The 22,675-nt window shown below is 36.1% G+C and overlaps 3 protein-coding genes across 4 annotated transcripts; 2 read left to right on the top strand and 1 right to left on the bottom strand.

The window, feature by feature from the left end:
* Nucleotides 1-1,725: 1,725 nt before the first annotated feature.
* On the top strand, nucleotides 1,726-6,363 carry LOC122276656 (heterogeneous nuclear ribonucleoprotein 1-like). Its single transcript, XM_043086531.1, has 5 exons — nucleotides 1,726-2,031; nucleotides 2,151-2,287; nucleotides 2,550-2,771; nucleotides 4,006-5,188; nucleotides 5,801-6,363. The coding sequence occupies exons 3-5, from the start codon at nucleotides 2,550-2,552 to the stop codon at nucleotides 5,812-5,814; spliced, it is 1,419 nt and encodes a 472-aa protein (XP_042942465.1). The 5' UTR covers nucleotides 1,726-2,031; nucleotides 2,151-2,287; the 3' UTR covers nucleotides 5,815-6,363.
* Nucleotides 6,364-7,241: 878 nt separating this feature from the next.
* On the bottom strand, nucleotides 7,242-11,181 carry LOC122276655 (inositol transporter 4). Of its 2 annotated transcripts, none has more exons than XM_043086530.1 (6): nucleotides 11,033-11,181; nucleotides 9,555-9,732; nucleotides 9,046-9,452; nucleotides 8,760-8,867; nucleotides 7,914-8,519; nucleotides 7,242-7,815 (listed from the first exon to the last, which is right to left on the bottom strand). In XM_043086530.1, the coding sequence occupies exons 2-6, from the start codon at nucleotides 9,688-9,690 to the stop codon at nucleotides 7,360-7,362; spliced, it is 1,713 nt and encodes a 570-aa protein (XP_042942464.1). In that variant the 5' UTR covers nucleotides 9,691-9,732; nucleotides 11,033-11,181; the 3' UTR covers nucleotides 7,242-7,359. The 2 variants fall into 2 exon arrangements, with proteins under 2 accessions (XP_042942464.1, XP_042942463.1); XM_043086529.1 differs by lacking the exon at nucleotides 11,033-11,181 and adding an exon at nucleotides 9,998-10,156.
* A 5,787-nt stretch (nucleotides 11,182-16,968) lies between these two features.
* On the top strand, nucleotides 16,969-21,124 carry LOC122277302 (ras-related protein RABA5a). The gene is made up of 3 exons (XM_043087253.1): nucleotides 16,969-17,279; nucleotides 19,312-19,762; nucleotides 20,551-21,124. Exons 2-3 carry the CDS (start codon nucleotides 19,426-19,428, stop codon nucleotides 20,886-20,888), a joined length of 675 nt encoding a protein of 224 aa, XP_042943187.1. The 5' UTR covers nucleotides 16,969-17,279; nucleotides 19,312-19,425; the 3' UTR covers nucleotides 20,889-21,124.
* Nucleotides 21,125-22,675: the final 1,551 nt, after the last annotated feature.

Genomic DNA, 22,675 nt, shown 5'->3' with positions numbered 1-22,675 from the left:
TTATAAAGCCACCATCAAACTTTATAGATGTTTTTTTGGGTTTTGACAATAACATTGATGTAAATAAGGATTAGTTTTCGGCTGTCTACCAGCTTTGTACATAAACTGAATGAATTAGTGTGCAAGTCTCATGCACTAATAAGATGGAGTTAATTGTCGGCATATTGATCGGCAATTAAAAATATCGAGATGAAATGTGTTTATGATAGTGAAAGCATGACGTGCGAGGCTCATGAACAGTTTTAACTTGCATAAAGCATGATAGAATACTCGAAAGCAATAGCTCTATCTAAAGAATAAAGGGGATCAAGGGGCGTTGCTCAAAGGTTTCAATTTTCTTCTTTTTAAAGGGAGAGAAACAGCAAATACTAATTATATTCGATCTAAAAGGTATGATATTAATGAATTAAGCAGTAATTTCTGTTACTGCAAGGTAAATGTCGACGTCGTGAGTCGAAATGCTACCATTGAAAGAAAAGAAAAGCTTGCCATCATATCATTTTTCTGCTATGAAGTATTTTTTGTAACACACTATATTATAATCTCAACACACAAATATTATATATAGCCATTAATAATGAAGGGTGGTATTCTCAAGTAGATAAGTGAGAGCAAGGCATGGGAGAATAATTCTGTTTCGAAGGTGATATATTAATAGGCCAACCCACTCTCCTTTGCATTAAAAAAAATCCCAAGATGGCTTTGCTCATGGATACAACGTCATGCATCTATCTGCCTTTTGTATTCTCTCACTCTCTCTCAGATGTGATGCTGCTCAAGCAATCCCTTCTGTCTTTCACACATCCCTCACTTTTTTTTTTTCCTCCTTTTTTGTATGACATCTTAGCTCTTGAAAGTTGAAACAATACTTTAATAGAATAATACTACATATAATTATATAGTACACAAGCGTCGTATAATCGTTTTAAAAAGAATAAGATTTATTATTAAAAAATTAATTTTTTCATATAAATATCTTATTTATTTACTTTTTTCAAATAATTTATATAATATTTATGCATTCCACGCCGACCAATATTATTTCTCATTTTGGTAATCTTCCTATAAACATGCATTCATGTGATTTGGAAGGTCCGTCTATCATTTTCAAAAAAAAAAAAAAACAAATTCTATCTATAATTAGCGGGTAAATCCTTAAAAAAATGAATTCTACCAAGAGTTTAATAATAAACTCTATTTTCTCGTTTATTTGTAATTCCCTTCCATCAAAGCATTTGATTGCTTTTATTTTTTCCATGATCGGAATTTATTTCAACATATTCAAACGCAAAGGAAAAACAACATAAAATAATTTAATCAAATTTATGGTCCTATCTTCGAAACTTCTAGAAACCATTTTTTGAGAAGTGGACTTGGAAAGTCAATAAGTATACGTGGGAAAATAATAAGAGCCAAAAATTATGGAAAATACTAGATCTCCCGCTGGGGGATCCTGCTGGGAGCTACCGCTCCCAGTGTTTTATTTTTTTATTTTTTTTATTTTTTTCTTAATGATTAAGAAAAATTTATTTAATATTATTATGAATTTTTTTATTTTTTTCAAAATATTTAAAAATATTAAAAAATGATATGAAAAAAAAAACTAAAAAAAAAAAAATTTCTAAGCCAAGCGGGGGCTCCCGCGGTGGCTGTAGACCGATCCAAAAACTATTAAGTTAAAATTAAAACATTTATAATAATTTGTTCTCAAAATCAAAAGGTGAGGAAGTCACCGTCTTCCCGTCGCTACTACCTTGTAAACTTTGTTACGCGAAAGGATAGATAGCCAAACCTCTGTCTCTCTCTTTCTCTCTCCCCTATATTTGTAAATATATATATATGATGCAAATTCCTTTCCTCAGACTTGCTATCTTTACAGCTTTGGTTCATTGCACGTAATATATATATATAATCAAGAACAACTAAAAAAAGAGAGAAAAGGAGGGCCTCACGCCCTCTTTCTTCTTCTTATGCCTCTTCTCAGATCTTAGATTCTCTCAAACTTCCCATCTGGGTCGTCTTCATTGGGTGGTAATATTTTTATCTTCAAAATGCGTGCCTTTTTAATTTCCTTTCCAATATAAGTTCTGGGTTGTAAATCTTTCTGTCGTTCCGTGTTAATTTTATATTGTTTTTATTTTGCTTTTTAGGTGTCCCGGGTGGTCGATCGGTGATTGATCGGTGTATGCTCGGAGGGTCCTGGATTGAATCCAAGAAAACCATTTTTTTTTTTTTAATCTTAGGATTGGAGCATCCGAGTTTTCTGTGAATTCTGCGAGGAGTGGAGGTACAATCTTTTATTGTTCAATCTGCATTACGTTGTTTGTTACATGGCTTGTATGTTATATAGAATTCTGTATTCCTCGGAAAGCGACTTTTGGTTTGTGTTTTACCCGGTTTTCTGTAAATTTTGTATTGCTGATTAGATCCCGTGCGTGCTCTTTCACATCTTCGTTTGCTTGTTGGAAGCAGTTTTGGTTGGCGTAAAAGCATTTTTATCTTTTATTTTTTAAGGCGAGTATCTTCATACCAATTTATTGGATGTGCAGATGGAAATGGAGCCTGGAAAGCTTTTCATTGGTGGGATATCTTGGGACACAAATGAAGACCGTCTTAGAGAGTATTTCCAGTCTTTTGGAGTAGTAGTGGAAGCTGAGATAATGAAGGATCGAGCCACAGGTCGTGCCCGTGGTTTCGGTTTTGTTGTTTTTGCAGACCCTGTTGTTGCAGAAAGAGTTGTTATGGAAAAGCATGTGATAGATGGCAGAACTGTAAGTTTGCACGTTTGAATTCATATTTTCATTTCTGCTCGCTTTTGGCTCTTTGAATTTAGAAGGATACTGTTTTATTGTTTCCCTTCTGACATCGTGAACCAGAGTGCCCATGCATATTTAGGTTTGCGAGTTTATAATTGCAATTCAGAATTGAAGTGCACCCGGATATTCTTTTGTGCATCACGATTCAATGATTTTTTTTATGTGGCTTTTCTGGAAAAATTAATTTACTGAAACGTTCTCTTTTGATTTTGGAAGCTTAAGTTGTAATGTATGTTTTTGTTCTTTCCTCTTTCTAGGCTCATTCGCTGTAGGTGTTGGTTTTGATTGGGCTTGACTCAATATTGAGTTCCTTAATGTATGACACTCGTTTCTGTGTGTATGTGAGTTTCAAATGGATAGGATTACATTAACTGTTGAGACAGAAGAGACAATCAAAGTGTTGTCACCATCAAGTGCTCATTTAGCAACTTTAGTAACCTTTGGGAAGCTGTTAGTTAATCAGACAATCAATTCCAGAAAGAAGATTATAATTTTAAGAGGGCTTTTGGGCCAAGCCAATTTGTTTGGAAGGGGCAATTAGAACAGTCATAGGATGGTGCTGCATTTGCATGAGGACTCTCCCTTGGAAAATTGAGAGAGAACTGTAAGAGCTAACATAATTTTGACCAGGGAGTGTTTGTTAGTAGTAATTGTAAGTGGAAAGGAAAAGAAGCTTGGTTAGACAATACCTGATGGTATAATTTGGCCGGAAGTAGTCCAGTGATGCTTGCAAATGTTACGCTTATAGTCACTGGCTCATTTAAGTTCAGAAGCTACCTTTTGGAGTTTGTGAATCTGAGTTTGAAACTATTTTTTTTTTTTTATAAGTAATCTGAGTTTGAAACCTTAGAACGATGAGCTGTAGGTTGCCTAGAATTAGAAATTTTAGAAAGAAGATAAGGTAGTCTACCAATATTATTTCTTGCTCCTCTGAACCTAAGCCTAATTATTCATACAGTTAAGCATCGCAAGTAATGCAAAAAGCACAATAATTTGCACAAAAGGTATCACGCTCAAGAAGTTCATCAAATCTTTAGATTCTATAACACTGTTGCTGGCCTTTGTAGTAACCAAGGTCTTCTCCAATCTTACACTACCTGTATTTGAATTAAGATTTCACTGTTTCTCTATATTTTAGGCACTCTCTTTTATTAAGTACATTTTTCATCCTCTCGCTTTCGATGCTCAGGTTGAAGCAAAAAAAGCTGTTCCTAGAGATGATCAGAACATGCTGAGCAGAAACAATGGCAGCATGCATGGGTCTCCCGGTCCTGCCCATACAAAGAAGATATTTGTAGGAGGATTAGCATCCACAGTCACGGAGAGCAATTTTAAGAAGTACTTTGATCAATTTGGTACAATAACAGATGTGGTGGTGATGTATGACCATAATACGCAACGGCCAAGAGGATTTGGGTTCATTACATATGATTCAGAGGAAGCAGTGGAGAAAGTGTTGTACAAAACCTTTCATGAACTCAATGGCAAACTGGTTGAAGTTAAAAGGGCTGTCCCCAAAGAACTATCTCCAGGGCCAAGTCGGGGTCAAATGGGTGGATATAACTATGGTCTGAGTAGAGTTAGAAGTTTACTTAATGGCTACGCTCAAGGATACAATCCAAGCTCAGTCGGGGGCTATGGAAATAGAGTGGATGGTAGATTTAGTCCAGTTACTGCTGGTCGTAGTGGATCTCCTTCATTCAGTCCTGGATATGGGCCAGGATTGAATATTGAACCCGGATTGAGTCCAAGCTATGGGGGAAATGCAAACCTTAGTTCTAACCTTGGTTTTGGACGGGTATTGAACCCTTTATATAGTGGGAATTCAAATAGGAATGTTAACCCTGTTGGATATGGTGTGGGAAATGGGAGGAATAGTTCAGTCTTAAGTTCAGCAAGCCGTAATCTGCTGGGGAATGGGAGTATTAATTATGCTACTAACTCTGCCAACTCCACTGCTCTGCTGGGCCTCAGAAATGGAAGTTCAGGAATAGCTTCTTTTGGCAAGATTGGAGCACTTTGGAGTTCCTCTCCTAACTCAGGTCAAGGGGGAGGTGCTGGTACCACCTACAGCAGTGACTATCTTAGTTATGGCAGTGGAGAAGTCAACTTTGGTTCAGGAGGGATGGGTTATGGAAGAAGCAGTGGAACTGGTGTTTCACTGGTGTCATCATATGCTGCATCAAATAGTGGTTACAGTGGATCCTATGGTTTGTTCTATGGGGACCCAACTTGGCAATCTTCACCTCCAGAGCCAGAGGGGTCTGGCTCATTTGGTTATGGGCTTGGAAATGCAGCTTCTGATGTTTTAAGTAAAAACTCTGATGATTATGTGGGTCTTTATAGTGTTACCAATAGACAATCATACAAAGGTAACATACTTTTTTCCTCTTAATACTAAACTTCTTCCCCCCTCCCCCTCTCAATGTTTCATGTTCTCTTTTTACTGAGTTTCTTTAGCAAAGTTAATTGATGTAGAGAATGGAAATTATACATGTCTTCTCTGAGCATATGCATCAGTCAGGACTTCTGGTTATATCATGCATGAGAGTTCCCAAAATGTCTTAACACCACCATTATGGCCAATTGTGTTATCGAATAGACTACAATATTTTGATCCATTCTTTATCTGCAATGGGAACATATAAAAGTAGGCCATTTAATTTCAGAATTAGTTCTGTAGTTGATCTGATACCAGAGAACGGGTTTTCTTCGTTGTCCATTTACTACCCAATCAATTGGATCCTAAATATAGTTCATGCGAATGACATATCCTTCCAAACAAATTTGGTCTACTGCTGGGGATTTTATGATCTCTCTGCCATCAATGTCAAAATGCCATCTAATACATTCGGCATGGGCTGCATTCTGCAGTTTGTACCATCTTCTCAATTATTTATTCTGTTGATCTTGAAACAAACTATTTATGTTAGGCTTCTCTTTTCTGCTATTTATATATATTTTTTTTTATCAATATGCTTCAGGAATTGCTGTGTAGAATGACCATGATAGGGTCACCAGGAAAATTTTATAGGTAACTGATAATTGGCAAAGAAGATCGAGTACTCTTGATCCTCGTACAATTTCATCGGTCAGAGGCTTCAGTTCACAAAACATGAGTAGAGCCAATGGTTTCACCATTTTCGAAGTACTTTCTAGAGGACGGTTACAAGGCATTTCTTATAAGGTCTGTGCTTGAGTTTAGTAGAGGTTTCTTCCTTGGAATTTGATTGAGATTTATTATCAGGTTGCTGAGGTATACCTACACAGATTTATTGTATCTTGCTTGTCTGGCTACAATGCGATACAGAAACGTGCGAGTCTCTTTCTTCATCGAATTTTTTTCTTTTCATATCAAGCAAAGTTCCTGGAGGTTGTGTGTTTTGGCTGATTGTACTTAATGCCTGGTTGATTAACTAGTTACTAGAGTGATACTCTGAAGGATTGCCTTTATGGGTCAGAAAATAATTTACAGCATGGTGAGTCATCCCCTGCAAATGCTTCCTTGGCAATTACTTCATTTAAGGATATGGATGCTGTTCATCTTGATTGGTTTTGTGGTGGTCGTATTATATTGTTTGGGGATTGGAAGGGTGCAAAAGTGAAAATAACTAGTACTTGAGGTATCCGTATTAAACATTCTGTTTTTAATTTAATACTACTTAAGAGAATTGTGATCATCTAGACTTCTATAAAATGATCGAAGCCATGTTAGACACCACGTACATGCCATAAAAGCTTTGGATATGTGGATCTTGATTAACAGCCCAGAGTAAACTCGGTAAACAGCAGCATTTCATTAAGAAAAACCTATTTGTAAACTCATTGATTGGCATAGTCCACTACTATGCCACTCATCTTGTATTCCCAATGCCCATGTCTAAATGCATGACTTGTTTGTTCTAAATCTATCTTTCCCTGATGCCATTTTAAAATATATATATATATATATATATATATATATATATATATATATATATATATATATATATATATGTATGTATTCTGTCTTGTTGTATGTTGAAATTAGAGGGGGCTTTGATACCAAAATAAAATCTGTTATCAAAATTTAAAACCAGATCATTCTCAAATAAGTTGTATTATACACGGTTTTTTAAGAATTGCTATAGCTACAAACATATTCTACAAAAGTAAATCTATAAATTAACACGATTTCATATAATACATTAGATTTACTTTATTATAAAAGTAATTTTATACTTTAATATAACATGTCAAGTCATGTCAATTTGTAGATTTATTTTTGTGAGGTTTTTTATAGATAAAATATTTTTCTTTTTGAAAAGGCTTAAAAGTGATCGCTTGGTTTTCATCATTTATTTTAGTTACTAACTGCTTGACTTACTTTGTAAGCATAATTAATCATAATAAGCATTCTCAAAATTAATGCAAACACAACGATAGTTACGAAAAGAACAGCAAGAAAACTATCCATAAAAGTGTTTTGATTAACAAATCCAGACAGAAGACAGCACTCAGGCACACATAATTGTTGGTAGCATCGAGCAGCCACCCCCACCATTTAATTATTCTCGGATTTCCTACCAAATGGCTTGAAGCCTCTTCGAAGCTCGTTCTCAATCTCCTCAAGAGGCAAGCCTTTCGTTTCCGGCACCACCAGGAAGATGACAATGAGGCCGATGAAGGAGCACCCAGCATAAAGAAGGAAAGTAGCCCAAGAACCCAGAGCCTCGGTCAGAGACAAGAAGGTCATGCTCACAATCAGATTGGATGTCCAGTTGGCCATAGCTGCCATACCTCCTCCAAAGCCTCTGTATTTCAGTGGATAGATCTCTGCGTTCACAATCCATGGCACCGTCCCCATTCCCGGAGAGTAAACTATAATGTATAATCCGAGAAGCACCACAGCCAATAATCCCAGCTTGCTAGGACAGCCCTTATCGTACCACACACGATTGCTTCCCCGGCATGTATTTCCTATTGCCTTTTCATTAGCCAAGCAAGCCCCCGGTCGAAACTGATCACAGAACCGAAACAAATATATACATTAAATGTCGGAAAGTTGTGTAATTTCACGTCGAGTAATCAAAATAATGAGTCCCTGAATTAACTTACTTGATCGCCTTCGCTTGCGCAGTAGCCGCACTGCAGCTTCAGGCAGTCCATGCAGTTCCAAGAAGATGTGCTGGGGACAGAAGCGTATGCGGAGCAGGTGCCATTGGGAGCAAAGTGGGTGGAGTCAAAATTATTGATTCCAGGTGCATTCTTAGCTGAGGTATTGAACACGGTGGATAGCGCAACGAGGCCAATAATGATGCAGATCAAAGAAAGGATCATCATTTTTCTTCTGCCATATCTATCGACGAAACACATGCTGATAACAGTGCCTACGCAATTCAGACCAGCTGTGACAAGAGAAAGGCCTAAAGCAACCACTTTGGAAGCATAGCCAGCGAACTGCATGATGCTGGGGCTGTAATACATGACAGTGTTGATGCCAACAAATTGCTGCACTACTTGAACAGCAATGCCAGCACAAAGCGCCCTTCTCACTACAACGTTTCCCAGTGCACTTCTCAACTTCGTGATGAGATTGTTTCCTATGTCTGCCTCAATGGCCTCTTCCGTTTCAATAGATGCCTTCAATAGATTCATCTCTTGTTCAACTTCTTCTTGAGGGTAGATCTTTTCCAGAATTTCCCTTGCCTTTTCTTTCTTGTTCTGATAGAAGGACAACAACATGAACAACAAAAAACAGTAGTTTGAAAGTTTGAGAATAGTAACCATTTGCTGCCATTAGTGTTTTGGGAATGATATCACGAGATAATAAAAAGGCTAAAGTACTATATGTCTTTCTTAGTAATCGATCAGTAGTACTGATCTTTCTTATTCGTTTGATCGATCAATTCTATTAATAATGCATAGCTCCATAGAGAAATAAACAAAGCCTTAAATTCATACCATTCTGTACAGCCATCTAGGAGATTCAGGAAGTGATAACATGAGGAAAAACTGAACCAAAGGTGGGATCCCGGCTACCCCAAGCATCCAGCGCCAAGTTCCCGGTACCTGATCAAAAACCAAAGATTTCATGAAATACAATAATTTTAATAAAACTAATGGGATTAATATTTGGCACCTTCACAAAAATGAAATTAATACATGAATTAAATCAAACTAATTCAGAAGATGAGATAATATACATATATATATATATATATATATTTATAGATATGTACATAGGTACCTGAGTAAAGCCAAGATTGATAAGGTAGGATAAAAATTGTCCAAATGTGATCAGGAGACCATTCATGCCGACAAGTGCTCCTCTAATCCTAGCCGGAGAGGCTTCAGATATGTAGAGAGGGGCAGTCATCGATGCCATTCCAACTCCCAATCCAACGAAGACCCGTCCAAGGACAATCACCCAAGGAACTGGAGCAGCAGCCATCACTATCGCACCCACGAAAAATAGAATGTCTGCTGTTAAAATGGATTTCCTTCTCCCGAGGCTGTCGTTCATCCAAGCCCCGATGGCTGCGCCGATGATGGCTGCTCCTACTGCCATACTCACTATCATTTCCTGGAGCCATGTTTTCTTGCCCACGGAGTCAAAGTCTTCACGGATATACAGCAATGCTCCCGATATCACACCTTCATGTATCCCAAAAATCAGTACAGAAATAATAATCACATGATCTGAGAAGGAGAAACCAAGAGAAACAAACACGTATATATATATGGTGTAGTACGTACCTGTGTCGTAGCCGAAGAGGAGGCCACCAATGCCGGCCGTGAAAGCGAGCCGCAAAATATATGGTGTTTGCCATGTGGTGCGGAAACATTCCGTGAACTCGGTCTTGTCTGCACGATGGAAACCTCCTTCCACCATTTTGGTGTGAATTTGCACACCAAAATTATCTCAAACGATGTTCTTCAAAAGATCAGAAACAAACATATTAATTCAGAAAGCTTGCCACGACAAGATCGCTGATGTTTTAATGTTTATACCTAAATTTTTCATGTGATCGATAACAAAACGAAAACGAATGAAAAAAAAAATTCAAAATCAGTACCGATCACTGTAATGCAGATTCAAAGAAAGCGCAAATATCATCATGAAACTCTTTGGTGCTGATTATATCAAAGCATTAAAAATATGGACTGAAACTTGAATTTCAAAAGCATGAAAAATTTACCAATAATACAGTACAATATGCTTAAAATACAGAGTTTCAAACGATTGCACCCGCTCTATCTGGAGCTTTTTCTTCAAATATTGTAATTTCTTTGACGTGGGTTTATATTATTTTGCTCTTATTCTTATAATAAATCTAAGTACAATTTGAAAAGGAAGGTCCGTGAACTGCGCATATGATCATATCTCTACCACTGAGAATCCTGTAGAGATCAGACTGCTAAAAGAGTAATTACGTAAAGGGATAAGGCGTCCAACTAATCAGAAAATATTGTATGCGTGAACAGTGAACACGTGGATCGACAACCATTTCATGGCTCGCTGGTTGATCTAATTTTTGGAAGAGTTATTATATTCTACTTTAATGGTAAAATTTGAAAATTTATATTCTTAGCATATAAATAATTAATGATGTTTAATTATGGATAAATTAGGTATCCTAGTTGGGTATCATGTGCGACAAAACGTTTACCTCATCTGTGTACGTTTTGAGTCAATCCCATGATCTTGTCCTTTTTCCGGCCCGATCCGGCCTTATTTCTCTTCTTCTTTTCATTAATTCACTATTCCTATTTATTCCTCCGACCCTTATCCTCTTGATCTTCTCCTCCAATATCTCTAAAAGGACGCTGCAACAATGCCGTTTGCCGTATACATGAGTTGGACGTACCCTAGCTATAGACTATAGTATATTTGTACTTTTTATTTTTTATTTTTTAAATATTTTTTAAACATCTCCAAATATTTGTAAAATAAATAAATAAATTTACTAATATCACTTCTTTAATTATTAAATAAAAAATTAAAATAAATGAACAGTCATACTGAAGGATCACAGACTCAAACAGCATATATCGAATCATATTCCTTTCTAGCATGACTTCTAATTTCTAAGTAGCTAGCAAGAGCGAAAGCAAAAACATATATATATAATGATCATTTCATCCAAAAAGAGAGAAAAAAAAAAAAGTGCATGCATGCATGTGAAATTAAGGCATAATATATTAAAGCCTTTGATCATTACGTACGTACGTACCCAAGTTATAAGTAGTGGATGATCTGATGATCACTGGGCTGTGCTGAGTGATATTCCGAATATGAAATAGAATAGGATTGGAGTCGTCAATAAATAAGCTGGCTAGCTGCTAGCTGCTAGCTGGCCTTTGCAATGATCGATGCTGGGGATTTGTCTTATGTAAATCCAATTTGGTTAATGCCCCTTGGAACCGGATTTATACCACAAATAGGGAAGTAGTAGATCATATCCTAATTTGATATGAGGCTGACAACATTTATCTCACTCAGTTTTCTATTTTCTTCTAAATGCCTTGGCGCCAAATGCGCATGCACCATTAACAGTAATATTATAAGTAAGCTGGATAGGATTGGATAGAAATGCCAGCCTATTCATCATCATGAGTACTCCAGTACTTGATCTTTGAATCCAAAGCCCATTCCGAGAATATATATATATATATATATATGACAGCTCGATCGACAAGCAAACGTTAACTAATTACTAATTATCACTCTAATCCACCCAAATCATGTTGACATAATCGCCTGCATGCTCATATATAGATCACAATTGATTGAGGATCAATATCCAGCTCGATCGAGAAGAATTAACAACTTATCCACTAAAATATTATAGCTTGGATCATAAAGTAGATCGTTCTTGTAACTTTATGCTCAAATTGCAATCATTTTGTCAAAGCAAGGGGTGATCCCCATTTTTCCTCTCTCATCTCTAAATTAATTGACAATTCATACAAATAATTTTCAAATCGGATTCGAGTAATTGTATTGAATTGAAGTCAACCTAAATCCAGCCAATTCATGAAGAATTGTGTGATGCATCAACCATATTGCACAGTATATACGCTTGTTTCCTTTTGGGTTCATGTTAGATTTGCATGTTATAACAAAATTATCTTGGTCATCATGATCGTATCACATTTAATTAAAATCATATATAAGTCAAGCATAACTCGATTGATCAATTTAATTAAAGGAGTCAGATCGATGATCCCAATCTTAAGCCAATTTTGTATTGGGCTAGTATAGATATATAATATATATGAAAAGATCCTAAATCCAAGTCTACTCAAAATCATTATCTTGTTTATGCCTCGTTTCTTATTTCTTCTAACCACACTTAGTACTTCACAAAAATAAACTTATGCTAAAGTACTTTCAACCAGATGGCATGGCCTTGGTTTCTAAGCAGGAGAATCAAGCCTATCAAGGTTCAATCCCCCTCCCCATGTATAAAAATAAATAAAAATAAAAAAACTACGTCCAATTTCTTACATTTAAAAAATGTAAAAAAATAGTCCTCCTTATAAATTGGTAGCAGGATACTGAAAGAGTTTGGGAAATTATTTTAGTAACTTACCAAAACAGAGTATATTAATGTGTTTATATAGATAACAAACTCATTCTATACAACTTTAAGATAAATACAAAAACAATAAGTTACAATGATAAGATAAAATAACACCTTAAACCAAACCATAATGATAAGATAAACATGAGCACAACAATCTGAATCTGATGTAGTTTCTTATCTTTATCTAGAAGTTAGTAATTTTCATGCAGTTGTGCTAAGTTATCTTCTTCCTTAACATCCCCTTGCAAGCTTATGGAGGATGCACACACATGAAGCTTGAAGGCTAAGCAAGAGAATTGAGGAGATGGAAGACTTTTAGTGAATATATCTGCAATCTGATTTGCAGTGGCAATAAACCTGAGATGAACATCATGATTGAGAACCTTTTCTCATGATAGTCAACCTCTATATGTTTTCTCCTAGCATAGAAAAAAGAGTTGGATGCTAAAGCCAGTGCACTGACATTATCACACCATATGAAAGGAGCTGACGAAAGTGGAATACACAAAATCCTGAAATAGCATTCTCAACCAATACAATTCAACTGTGGCAATATCTAAGGACATATATTAGGTTCAGTATTTGACCTTGAAGCTACTGATTGTTTCTTTGAGCTCCATTAAATAAGACAATTTCCAAGGAACGCTCTAAAGCCAAAAGTTTATATTTAATTATCTGGGTTTCCAGCCTAGTCAGAGTCACAATAAGCTATGAGTTTAATGTTCCTTTTGGTATAGGAAAGACCATGATCAATGGAATTCTTCAAGTATCTAAGAACTCTTTTTGATGTTGTCCAATGTGAGAAGGCTGGAGAGTGCATATGCTGACAAAGTTGATTGGCTAATAATGATATATATGGTCTAGCGAGTGTGCAATATTGCAGTGCACCCACTACATGACGATACTCAGTAGGATCAGTTAACTTTTCTCCTTCAAATTGGGATAGTTTGCTGTGTAAGGATGCTAGAGATTTGGAAGGTTTGGCTCCCAACATGCGAACTCGATGTAGAAGATCATGCACATACTTGGGCTGATTTAGATGAAGCCCTTTTGAGTCATGGGTAGCTTGAATTCCCAGAAAGTAACTCTAGGGTCCAAGGTTTTTGAGATGAAATGTTTCCTAGAACTTTGATATAACAGAATGTAAGGCTTGTGAATTTGTCCCTGTAAGAATAATATCATCAACATAGATGGGTAGAAACAAATAAGGATTACCATTATAAAATGTGAAGTGATACACCAACTAAAGAGGATGTGAAGCCAATGTCAAGTAATGTAGTTGATAATTGAGTAAACCAAGCTCTTGGGGCTTGTTCAAGGCCATAAATGGCCTTTTTCAATTTGCAAATATAGACCGGATGTTCCTTGTTGTGAAACCCTTGAGGTTGCTCTATAAATACATCCTCCATTAATGCACCATGAAGGAAACATTGGAGAGATCTAGCTACTATATAGGCCAATTAAATTGTACTGCCAAGGCCAATAGAATTATGATTGTTGAGGGCATAATTACTAGACTGGATATTTTTTTAAATCAACTCCAAACTTTTGTTCGAAACCTTTGGCGACCAATCTAGTTTTGAATCGATCTATGCTACCATTTAGATTTTTTTTTTTTTTTAATGCAATAGACCCACTTGTTACAGGTCACATTGTGATCCTTGGGTCTTGAACAAAGGGATCAAGTGCCAGTGTGGTTAGGGCCTCAAATTCTTGCTCTTTCCATCATGAGTCAACAGAAACCTTAGTGTAATAAGTAGGAGTGATCTTTGTAAGGGTGGTATGGAAGGCAACAATATATTTGGTTGAGTAATAAAGCTAATAATTAGGAAAGGTTTCAACCCAATAATTATTGGATAGGTGGGAGTGAGCCAACAAGCTGAGACTAGTTTTCAAAATGTGCCTGAGTTTATGCTCAGCCAAACCATTCTATTGACTAGTGTGTGGACAAGGTTTCCTATGCAAGATGCCATTTTGGGTGAGGTGTTCTTAAAACTGGGTTGAGCAGTACTCACCCCCTTCATCAGATTGCAGTTGTTTTGTTTTACTGGAGAATTGATATTCAACTAATAGTTTAAACTTGACAAAGGTGCCAAAGACTTCAGATTTGGTTTAAAGGAGATACAACCATATATATCGTCAATGATCATCTATAAAGATGATATGGTATTTACAGCCAGTAATTGATTGAACTGGTGAATGCCACACATCGCTGTGAATTAAATCAAGTGGTTGTGGATAAATATGATTGGAATCTGGAAAAAAAAAAAAAAAAAAAAAAAAAAAAAAATTGCCACACAACACTATGAATTAAATCAAGTGGTTGTGGCGAAATATGATTAGAATCTTGGGGGAAGAAAAAACATACACTTTTCTCCAATTGACAAGAATTTTAAACTGTTTTATTCATATCATTGCAGGACAAGGGTAAATGATGAGATTTAATGATGCTATATACAAGTTTATTGGAAGAATGACCTAATTGAGTGCCAACCCAAGAGGCTCATTTTATTCCTAAAAGATTTGCAAATGAGGGTTGATTCTTGAGAGAATTTCTTTGTAGCCACATTGGATAAAATCCACTTTCACTCTTACCAAACAGTAAGAGTGCGTGTGTTTCATTGTTATTCAGATAAAAATAAGATGAAGTTAATAGAATGTAACAATTGTTATCATGACAAAATTTTTGAATTGATGGTAAATTAGTTGCTACCTTTGGGTAGTGAAGAACAGATTGAAGAGAAAATGAATGCAGGAATGTGGGGGAAGTTAAAGTAGTGGAACCATTGTTTGTGATAGAGTTTTTCACCATTATCCATTGCTACTATTTCATTACCCTGGAAGGGTTCCTGAATGTGGATCATTTGTTATGTGAGCATTGGCTCCACTGTTTACATACCATTCTTGTTCTTCAAAAGCAACATTCGTGTGTGTGCCACCATGACTAACTGTCAATTGAGGATGAGGATGTCTACCCTGATAGGAATAGTCCATCTTGTAATAACAATCAAGAACTTGATGGTTGCTCTTTCCACATATTTGACATGGGCCACGAAGGATTGATTGTTACAAGTTTTGATCAGAAGAACCTTGAGGTGGTGCCTTGTTCTGGTTTCCACTGTTGCGAGAAGAGAACTTATTAAATGTTTGATTCTTATTTTGTTTTTGAAGTTAGGAGTGAAATTAGAAGTGCCTTGACGTTGAGTGTACAAGGCAAAGGTGCTAGTTGAGCCTGTTAATTCAACAATACTTGATGACTGAACAATTCATCTTGAAAATCATCAAATATTAAAGGGTCGTCACGAGTCACAAAAGTAAATGGCGTAACAAAGTTGTTGAATAAAAGGTTAATGCCACTTATAATGAAGGAGATGAGGTCTTCATCATCAAATGGCTTGCCAATAGCAGCGAGCTGATCCGAACATGATCTGGCCAACTGAAGGTATTTTGAGCATGTCTTGGGTCCTTGATATAGATTTTGGATTGGTTTCTTCAAGTGAGACACTCAAGACTTGGGTTGTGAGGCAATGGCAAGGGCAATCCATACTTGCTTGGATGTGTGAAGTCCATAAATAGTAGACAACACTTTTTATGATAAAGTGACATTGATCCAGCTTAGAAGGAATTGAGCATTCTTAGTCCAAAGGACATATCCTAAGTTGAGAATGTCTTTGTGAAGCTCAGTACAAATTGTGAGAAAGGGGTATAGCTCAGTTTCGTCAATGATGCCCAAGAGGTCATGGCTCTTCAAGACCAATACTAGCTATGAGAGCCACATGACATAGTTGTTATCATCGAGCTTGATGGAGATCAGATCATTAGTGAAGTTAGGGAAGTTGAAAGTGGAAGCGTTAAGACTTGGTGAAGCCACACGATCTTTTGGGCATGAGCCTAACTAGAGCTTTGGGAAATTGTTTTGATAACTTACCCAAACATAGTATATTAATGTATTTATATAGATAGCAAACTTTTAATATACAACTTTAAGATAAATATAAAAACAATAAATTAAAATGATAAGATAAGATAACACCTAAATCAGATCGTAATAATAAGGTAAACGTAAGCACTGCAATTTAAATTTGATTCAGTTTCTTATATTTATCTGGAAGTTAATAATTATCATATAGTTGTGATGAGTTATCTTCTACTTCTTTTTTTATACAATGGGGTGAGGGTTTTTAATCCAGTTATATTCCTTCTTAACAGATATATTTATGCATATTGACATTATAAGAGCCTTTTTAAGATAAAAATATAAAATTTTTAATTTTTAATCATCTTTCTATGTGATATCAAATAATTGAATGTTAAATAAATAATTACAACTTTTATTATTATTTAATATTACGTTTAGAAATGATGAAAGGTTTATTAATTAAAAAATAATAATGAATAACGTGTTGCTTATTATCGAAAGAAATTTTAAATGGCTTGCAAAACGTTGAGCTCACCGCCTGTAATCCTGAGTTTTGACTTTTTGAGTCGCGGCTCTCTTACCGCGTTTTTCCAAGCCATTAGTTTTGCCTTTAAACGGCGCCGTTTATTAAGCAGTAACCCTAATAATGCACATCTTTGAATCTATCCCTCACTCTCTCTCTTCTCTGTTTAACTGTGTGTGACGTTCCTCCCCAGTCCCCACCGAGACGAGACCGAAGTGCTCTCTTAGCATCATCTCTGAATCTAAAGTTTCTTGTCTGTTTTTTTTTTTTTTTGGGGGGGGATATAGCTGTAGAAGCAAGAAAATATGTGAGGCGCAGAGACACAAATTCATGGCTTTCTGTGGATGGAATTTCGGCCACCTCTACAGCTCCCACTGGCAATTTAGATCTACTCCTCTTCAATGACTTCCTCTGCATCGTCTCTGGCCCCTCTCGTACACTCCCTCAATGTAATCTCTCTCTCTCTGACTTTCATTCCGGGTGTTTGGTTACCAATAAATTTGTTGATAGGGAAGCAGATAAATTTTATTGCTCACATGCTTTTGGCTATTTTGGGTTTTGTTTATGTGGGATTCTGCTTATGGTGAATGCGGTTTTTGTTGGATTTTGTCTATTCACTTGTGTTTGTTTTCCAAGAAAAAGGAATTTGCTTTCCAAGAACAAGGATTTTCTTTCATCTGTTTGGTTTCTGATAAAAACTAAAAAGGTTTCGATTTTATGTTTGGTTTCCGTTTTTTATTCTCTTTCCCTGTCCTTTGATTAATCAATTGGTGTACGCACACGCACATAAGACATTAATCAATATGTTGACCAAGTGTCATATACTTTCTGCCTCAATACCCTACAATTCTGGTTTACAGTTACCACGCTGCCCCCGTACAGTACAGAACGTAGAGCAAGTACTGTATTATTAAGAACAGGGTTTCTGCTCAAACAAACATAAGGGTTTGCTCTTATTAAAATGGGGTTTGCTCTTATTCAATTTTAGAAAACAGGGTGATATGGTAATTACATGTTTCGCTGAAGACATTGTTGGTCAGAGATTCAGAGGGAGAGACGATTTATAATTTTCTGTTTGAGAAGCTATCAGTGTGAAGAAAGCCAAAATGAGAAGTAAAAATATAAAGAATCGTTATCTTCTCTAATCTTCTCTTTCTCTTTCAAATGTTTATGAGGAACAGGAAGATAATTTCACAAAGTGTCCTTTTCGTTCTCTCTTAGTATGCTCACTTTTAGATGGAACTGAGAATAGAGAGCTTGAGGGGAATAGAATATTCATTCTTTACCAAAACGCATTCAAATGCAAGAATATTTTATAGATTTGTTCCATTTCCTTTTAATTCTTTCATATCAAATCAGGTTGTAACTAGGCCCACTTTAGTTTTGCCAACATGGTGGCACACATAATTACAAAAGAGAAGATGGAGGAGACAATACCAACCTATAACAAGTCCATATCTATCATCTTCGCATTGATGGACAAAACTACATCCTTTTTGAGGTTTTTCATCAAGCACCTTCTTCCCCACAATATTTTTTTGAAATCTCATTATCCATCATCTTATTGATACAAATGAAAATTTCTGAGTAATCTTGTCCGAACTTTAGGATCAATAGCAAGAAAGATAGAAATATTGGTATTGTCTCCTCCATTCTTCTCTTTTTCATGACTTTCTTGTAGCCTATTCTAGTGCCTAGCTTGTATTTAGGTGTGTTCTCTTGTCTACTTTTTGTGTATTTGGGCTACAGCTATATACTTGTCAATAAAATCTTCTTATTACTTATAAAAAATAAAAATAAAAATAAAACTTTTTCAGGCAGTGTTAAATGCTCCTTAAATTTGTAGAACTCACCTCATGTGTCTACCTCTCTCACACGCTAGACCTTAGAGTTCGAACAAGAAATGTAGAGGATTTAGACTCCCGAAATAAAAGTTTTTTAAATAAACTTTTTTTTTTTAGTAGTTTTTAAAGTAAACTCTAAATATCTTATTCCTGAAATGCAACAATATTTTAACTCACATGATCACTGTATACCTTCAATATATCATTTACATACTCAACATGAAACACAAGTTTCTATCCCACGTTATTACTGCTCACCTTGAATCAATAATTTAACTTACATACTCTACATGGAACACAACCTCAAATTTCTAGCTCAAGAAAAGATAAAAAATTGATACTAGTTACCTTCACTAAGTCTTGTAGATGCCGATATTTTCTTGACTCTTACAAATTTTAAAGCTGTTAATTTTTCTAGAAGGGGCATATTTGAAGCTGAGGGTGGATCAGAATTTGCAAAATTGTTCCGATCACACCCAATGCGAGCTCCAAAAGATAGATATTTGCTGAGTGATACTGTGCTTGATGTATTTGCTGAGACATTACTGAACTTGATGTTTATATTCTTGCCCTGCCTCCCAGTTCCTTTTTTTCCTCCTTTTATTCTCTTATTCCATTTCCTCATCTTGATGTATAGGGGGATGCCTGATATTTATTAGTTTTATCCCTGAAAAAAGACCCACAAAATCTATAAGGCTTCTTCTCATATCAATATGGCTCCATAAAGTGATAATCGCTTGAAGTTCAAAAGATGGCGTTTTATTCTGAGGAAGAATCTGAGGCTTACCTCTTCAAGATTGTTTTAATTGGTGATTCTGCTGTTGGAAAATCAAATTTGCTTGCAAGATTTGCTAGAGATGAGTTCTACCCTAATTCAAAGTCAACTATAGGAGTAGAGTTCCAAACCCAAAAGATGGATATCAATGGAAAGGAAATCAAGGCTCAGATCTGGGACACAGCTGGTCAAGAGCGATTCAGGGCTGTTACATCTGCATATTATAGAGGTGCAGTTGGAGCTCTTGTTGTGTACGACATCAGTAGACGCCAAACATTCGATAGCATTGGCAGATGGCTTAATGAACTTCACAGTAAGATCCATAATATGTTGCTTGATAAATTCTCTCTCTCTCTCTCTCTCTCTCTCTCTCTCTCTCTCTCTCTCTCTCTCTCTCTCTCTCTCTCTCTCTCTCTCTCTCTCCCCGTTTCTTTCTTGTGTGGTGCTTGCCTGCTTGGTACTTACTGGACAGAGAGAGAAAAGGGGGGGAGAGGGGGGTGGAAACCTTACTGCTGTACTTATATTATATGATGTCAATGGCTTTCAAGGGAACTCTAGTCAGAAATTCTACTACCTGTCGGATAATTTTATGTATACCATTCGGTATATAAACTGTTTTCATAAAGAGGGAAATGGTTGTGATTTTTTCTGTTTTATGACTTTTTTAACATGTATAAATGCACTGGGCATTTTCTGTTAATGAATTATTTCTTCACGATTTTTGTAATACTCAAATGTTCATTTTTCTAGGTACATTTTCAGTTTCTAGTGCATTTGTATAGCCAACTCTTTATTTAACAATTTTATGTAAAGTTTAAATGTATGTAGATGTTGTATAGTGATTTTCTTGATGCTCAATGTATCTGTTTCCCACCAGCAACCTGGATGTTCAATTGCTGTCAACTTTCTATTCTGTTCTTTTATGTTCACTTTCCTGTATAGTCGGTTTTACCTTATAGTTTGTCGGATTCAGGATAGATTTTGGTTAATGGTCTATTGTTATGGTTCATTATCCTTACAGTTTTCCTGTCAGTACGTTGATCTTATGCTTTTAAAGTTTGATAAACTGAGGATTGATTCAGTGGTTCCACTATTGAACAGCTCACTCCGACATGAATGTAGTTACGATACTTATTGGCAATAAGTCTGATCTCAAGGATGCCAGGGAGGTGCCCACTGCTGAAGGCAAAGCCTTGGCAGAAGCACAGGGTTTATTTTTCATGGAAACATCTGCTCTCGATTCCTCCAACGTAGTTGCTGCTTTTCAGACAGTTGTGAAAGAGATCTACAATATATTGAGCCGGAAAGTAATGATCACTCAAGAGCTCAAGAAACAGGATGCTACCTGGATGGAAAATGGAAAGACTGTGGTTTTACAGGGAAGTGGGAACCAAGAAACAGTGGCAGGGTCTAGAAAAGGTTGGTGTTGCTCATCTTAAAGCCTTGCTTGGACCATAAATGATCTTTTGGCCGTTCACGCGGGCCTGAATTGTCAAGTCTAGTTATACACTTTTCTTCATGTGATCAAATTTCTTGATTTTCTTGCAATTAACACTTTGTTCTGGATCAATGGCGGTTGAATAGATATTGGGGTAGAGTACATGACCTGTAAAGGAACTTAGAAAATCATAGTTTACACTTCGAATTTCATTTCAAGGCATTATGCTTTACTTCATCTTGACTCTCTCTCTCTCTCTCTCTAAGCAAGTTTGGAATTTCTGTTTATGGTGTATGTTGGAGAGGCTATGGAGCAACATTCTGTTCTTTTTCACAATTTTAGAAGGGTGGCATGACGCATTTAGGGGGGGCGGGGGGTGGGGGGGTATGCGTTGGGACGGGAAAACAACAAAAGGGAGAATGGATTCATTTTAGAAGACCATGCCATTTTTTAAGTGAGTCTCGACTACAATTGCAAGCTGCAGCGCCTAACCCTATTACCTTGTCAACCACAGCTGATCGGACGATAAATTTCCAGATTTCTTAGGAAATGAGAATGGGGCCTGGAATTACTCAAGTATTAGGGATAAAAACATTTTGGAAAATCCTAATTTTTTTTTTTTTAAAAAATCGAATTGCATTATCAAAATTGATGCATAGTACCTTAAACTATACAAAATTGAAACTTTGCACCCTTCATTAAAATTTAATTATTAAGGTCGTTTCGCATCATTTATTTCATTAAAATCTAAATGTTAAGGTTTTTTTTTTTTCAAAAAAAAAAAAAAAAAATCTAAGTTGTTCAAGGTTGTTTGGTATCTTTTAATTTTCATGCATCTTAAAGGTCAAAGTCAATAATGTTGCAAGTGCAAGTTTTTCGTAATTGATAAATATAATGTATCGATCTTAGTAGATTGAGATGTAAAGTTTTAAAAACTGAACAGTTTGAGGGTCACTCTTTTTTTTTTTTTTTTATCCTTCCTTATTTTGACCCATGTCTTAAAAGATAGAAGATCTAGAACCCAAAAACAAGACGAAAGACCGGCAAAAACCTCTCCAAAATATCTTAACACTACGATGTCTTGCAGCTATAGACCGAAGCCATCGATATCTGCTAATGCTGGAAAATCAGTCTCTAACCCAAGTCCTAACTAAGTTAACAGCAATCTCTTAATTTCGTTAAGAATTTTTTTTTTTTATTGAATTTTTGTCAAATAAAGTTACTTTGGACCTTTGGTAATCAATAATCAATATAATTGTTAAAATTAATCGGATTCAATTCGAGGCTGTCCAAAGATTTTCGCCGTGCAATTACAGATTTTACATTGTGGTGCCTAGGCCTGTGCGGAAAAGTGTAGAAACCGATCCGACCCACCCTATAAAGTCGGGTTAAAATTAAATGTTGCTTGGATGAGCTGTTTAGCAGGCGAAACTGTAGCCCGCATCCATCTAGATTGTCTATAACTCCCTTCTTCAGGAAGGAAAAAAAAAAAGCAACCTAGCCGTGGGCATAAATTTTTTCAAAAAGAGAAGTAGAAAGTATTAACAGCGTGGAGTAAAGAAATGTAATTTTGTAGGTGAAATTGAAATTAATCCTTTTCCTTGTTTTATGCCTTCAACTCCCCGCCGGGTTGGGGGAGGGGGTTTCCGTATGGTAAAAAGAAAATGCAACACCAGGTAATTTCCTGCCCAAAGACTTGGCCATTCATGCAAAAGTAGTTGGTACCTACACTACACGCCATTCAAAAACCCCTCCCGAATTCGGAAATGCAAACATCGATTTTGCATT

This window comes from Carya illinoinensis, chromosome 9 (assembly GCF_018687715.1).
Source record: "Carya illinoinensis cultivar Pawnee chromosome 9, C.illinoinensisPawnee_v1, whole genome shotgun sequence".
In the NCBI taxonomy this organism is placed as follows: domain Eukaryota; kingdom Viridiplantae; phylum Streptophyta; class Magnoliopsida; order Fagales; family Juglandaceae; genus Carya; species Carya illinoinensis.
This window is presented reverse-complemented; position numbering and strand designations above follow the sequence as displayed.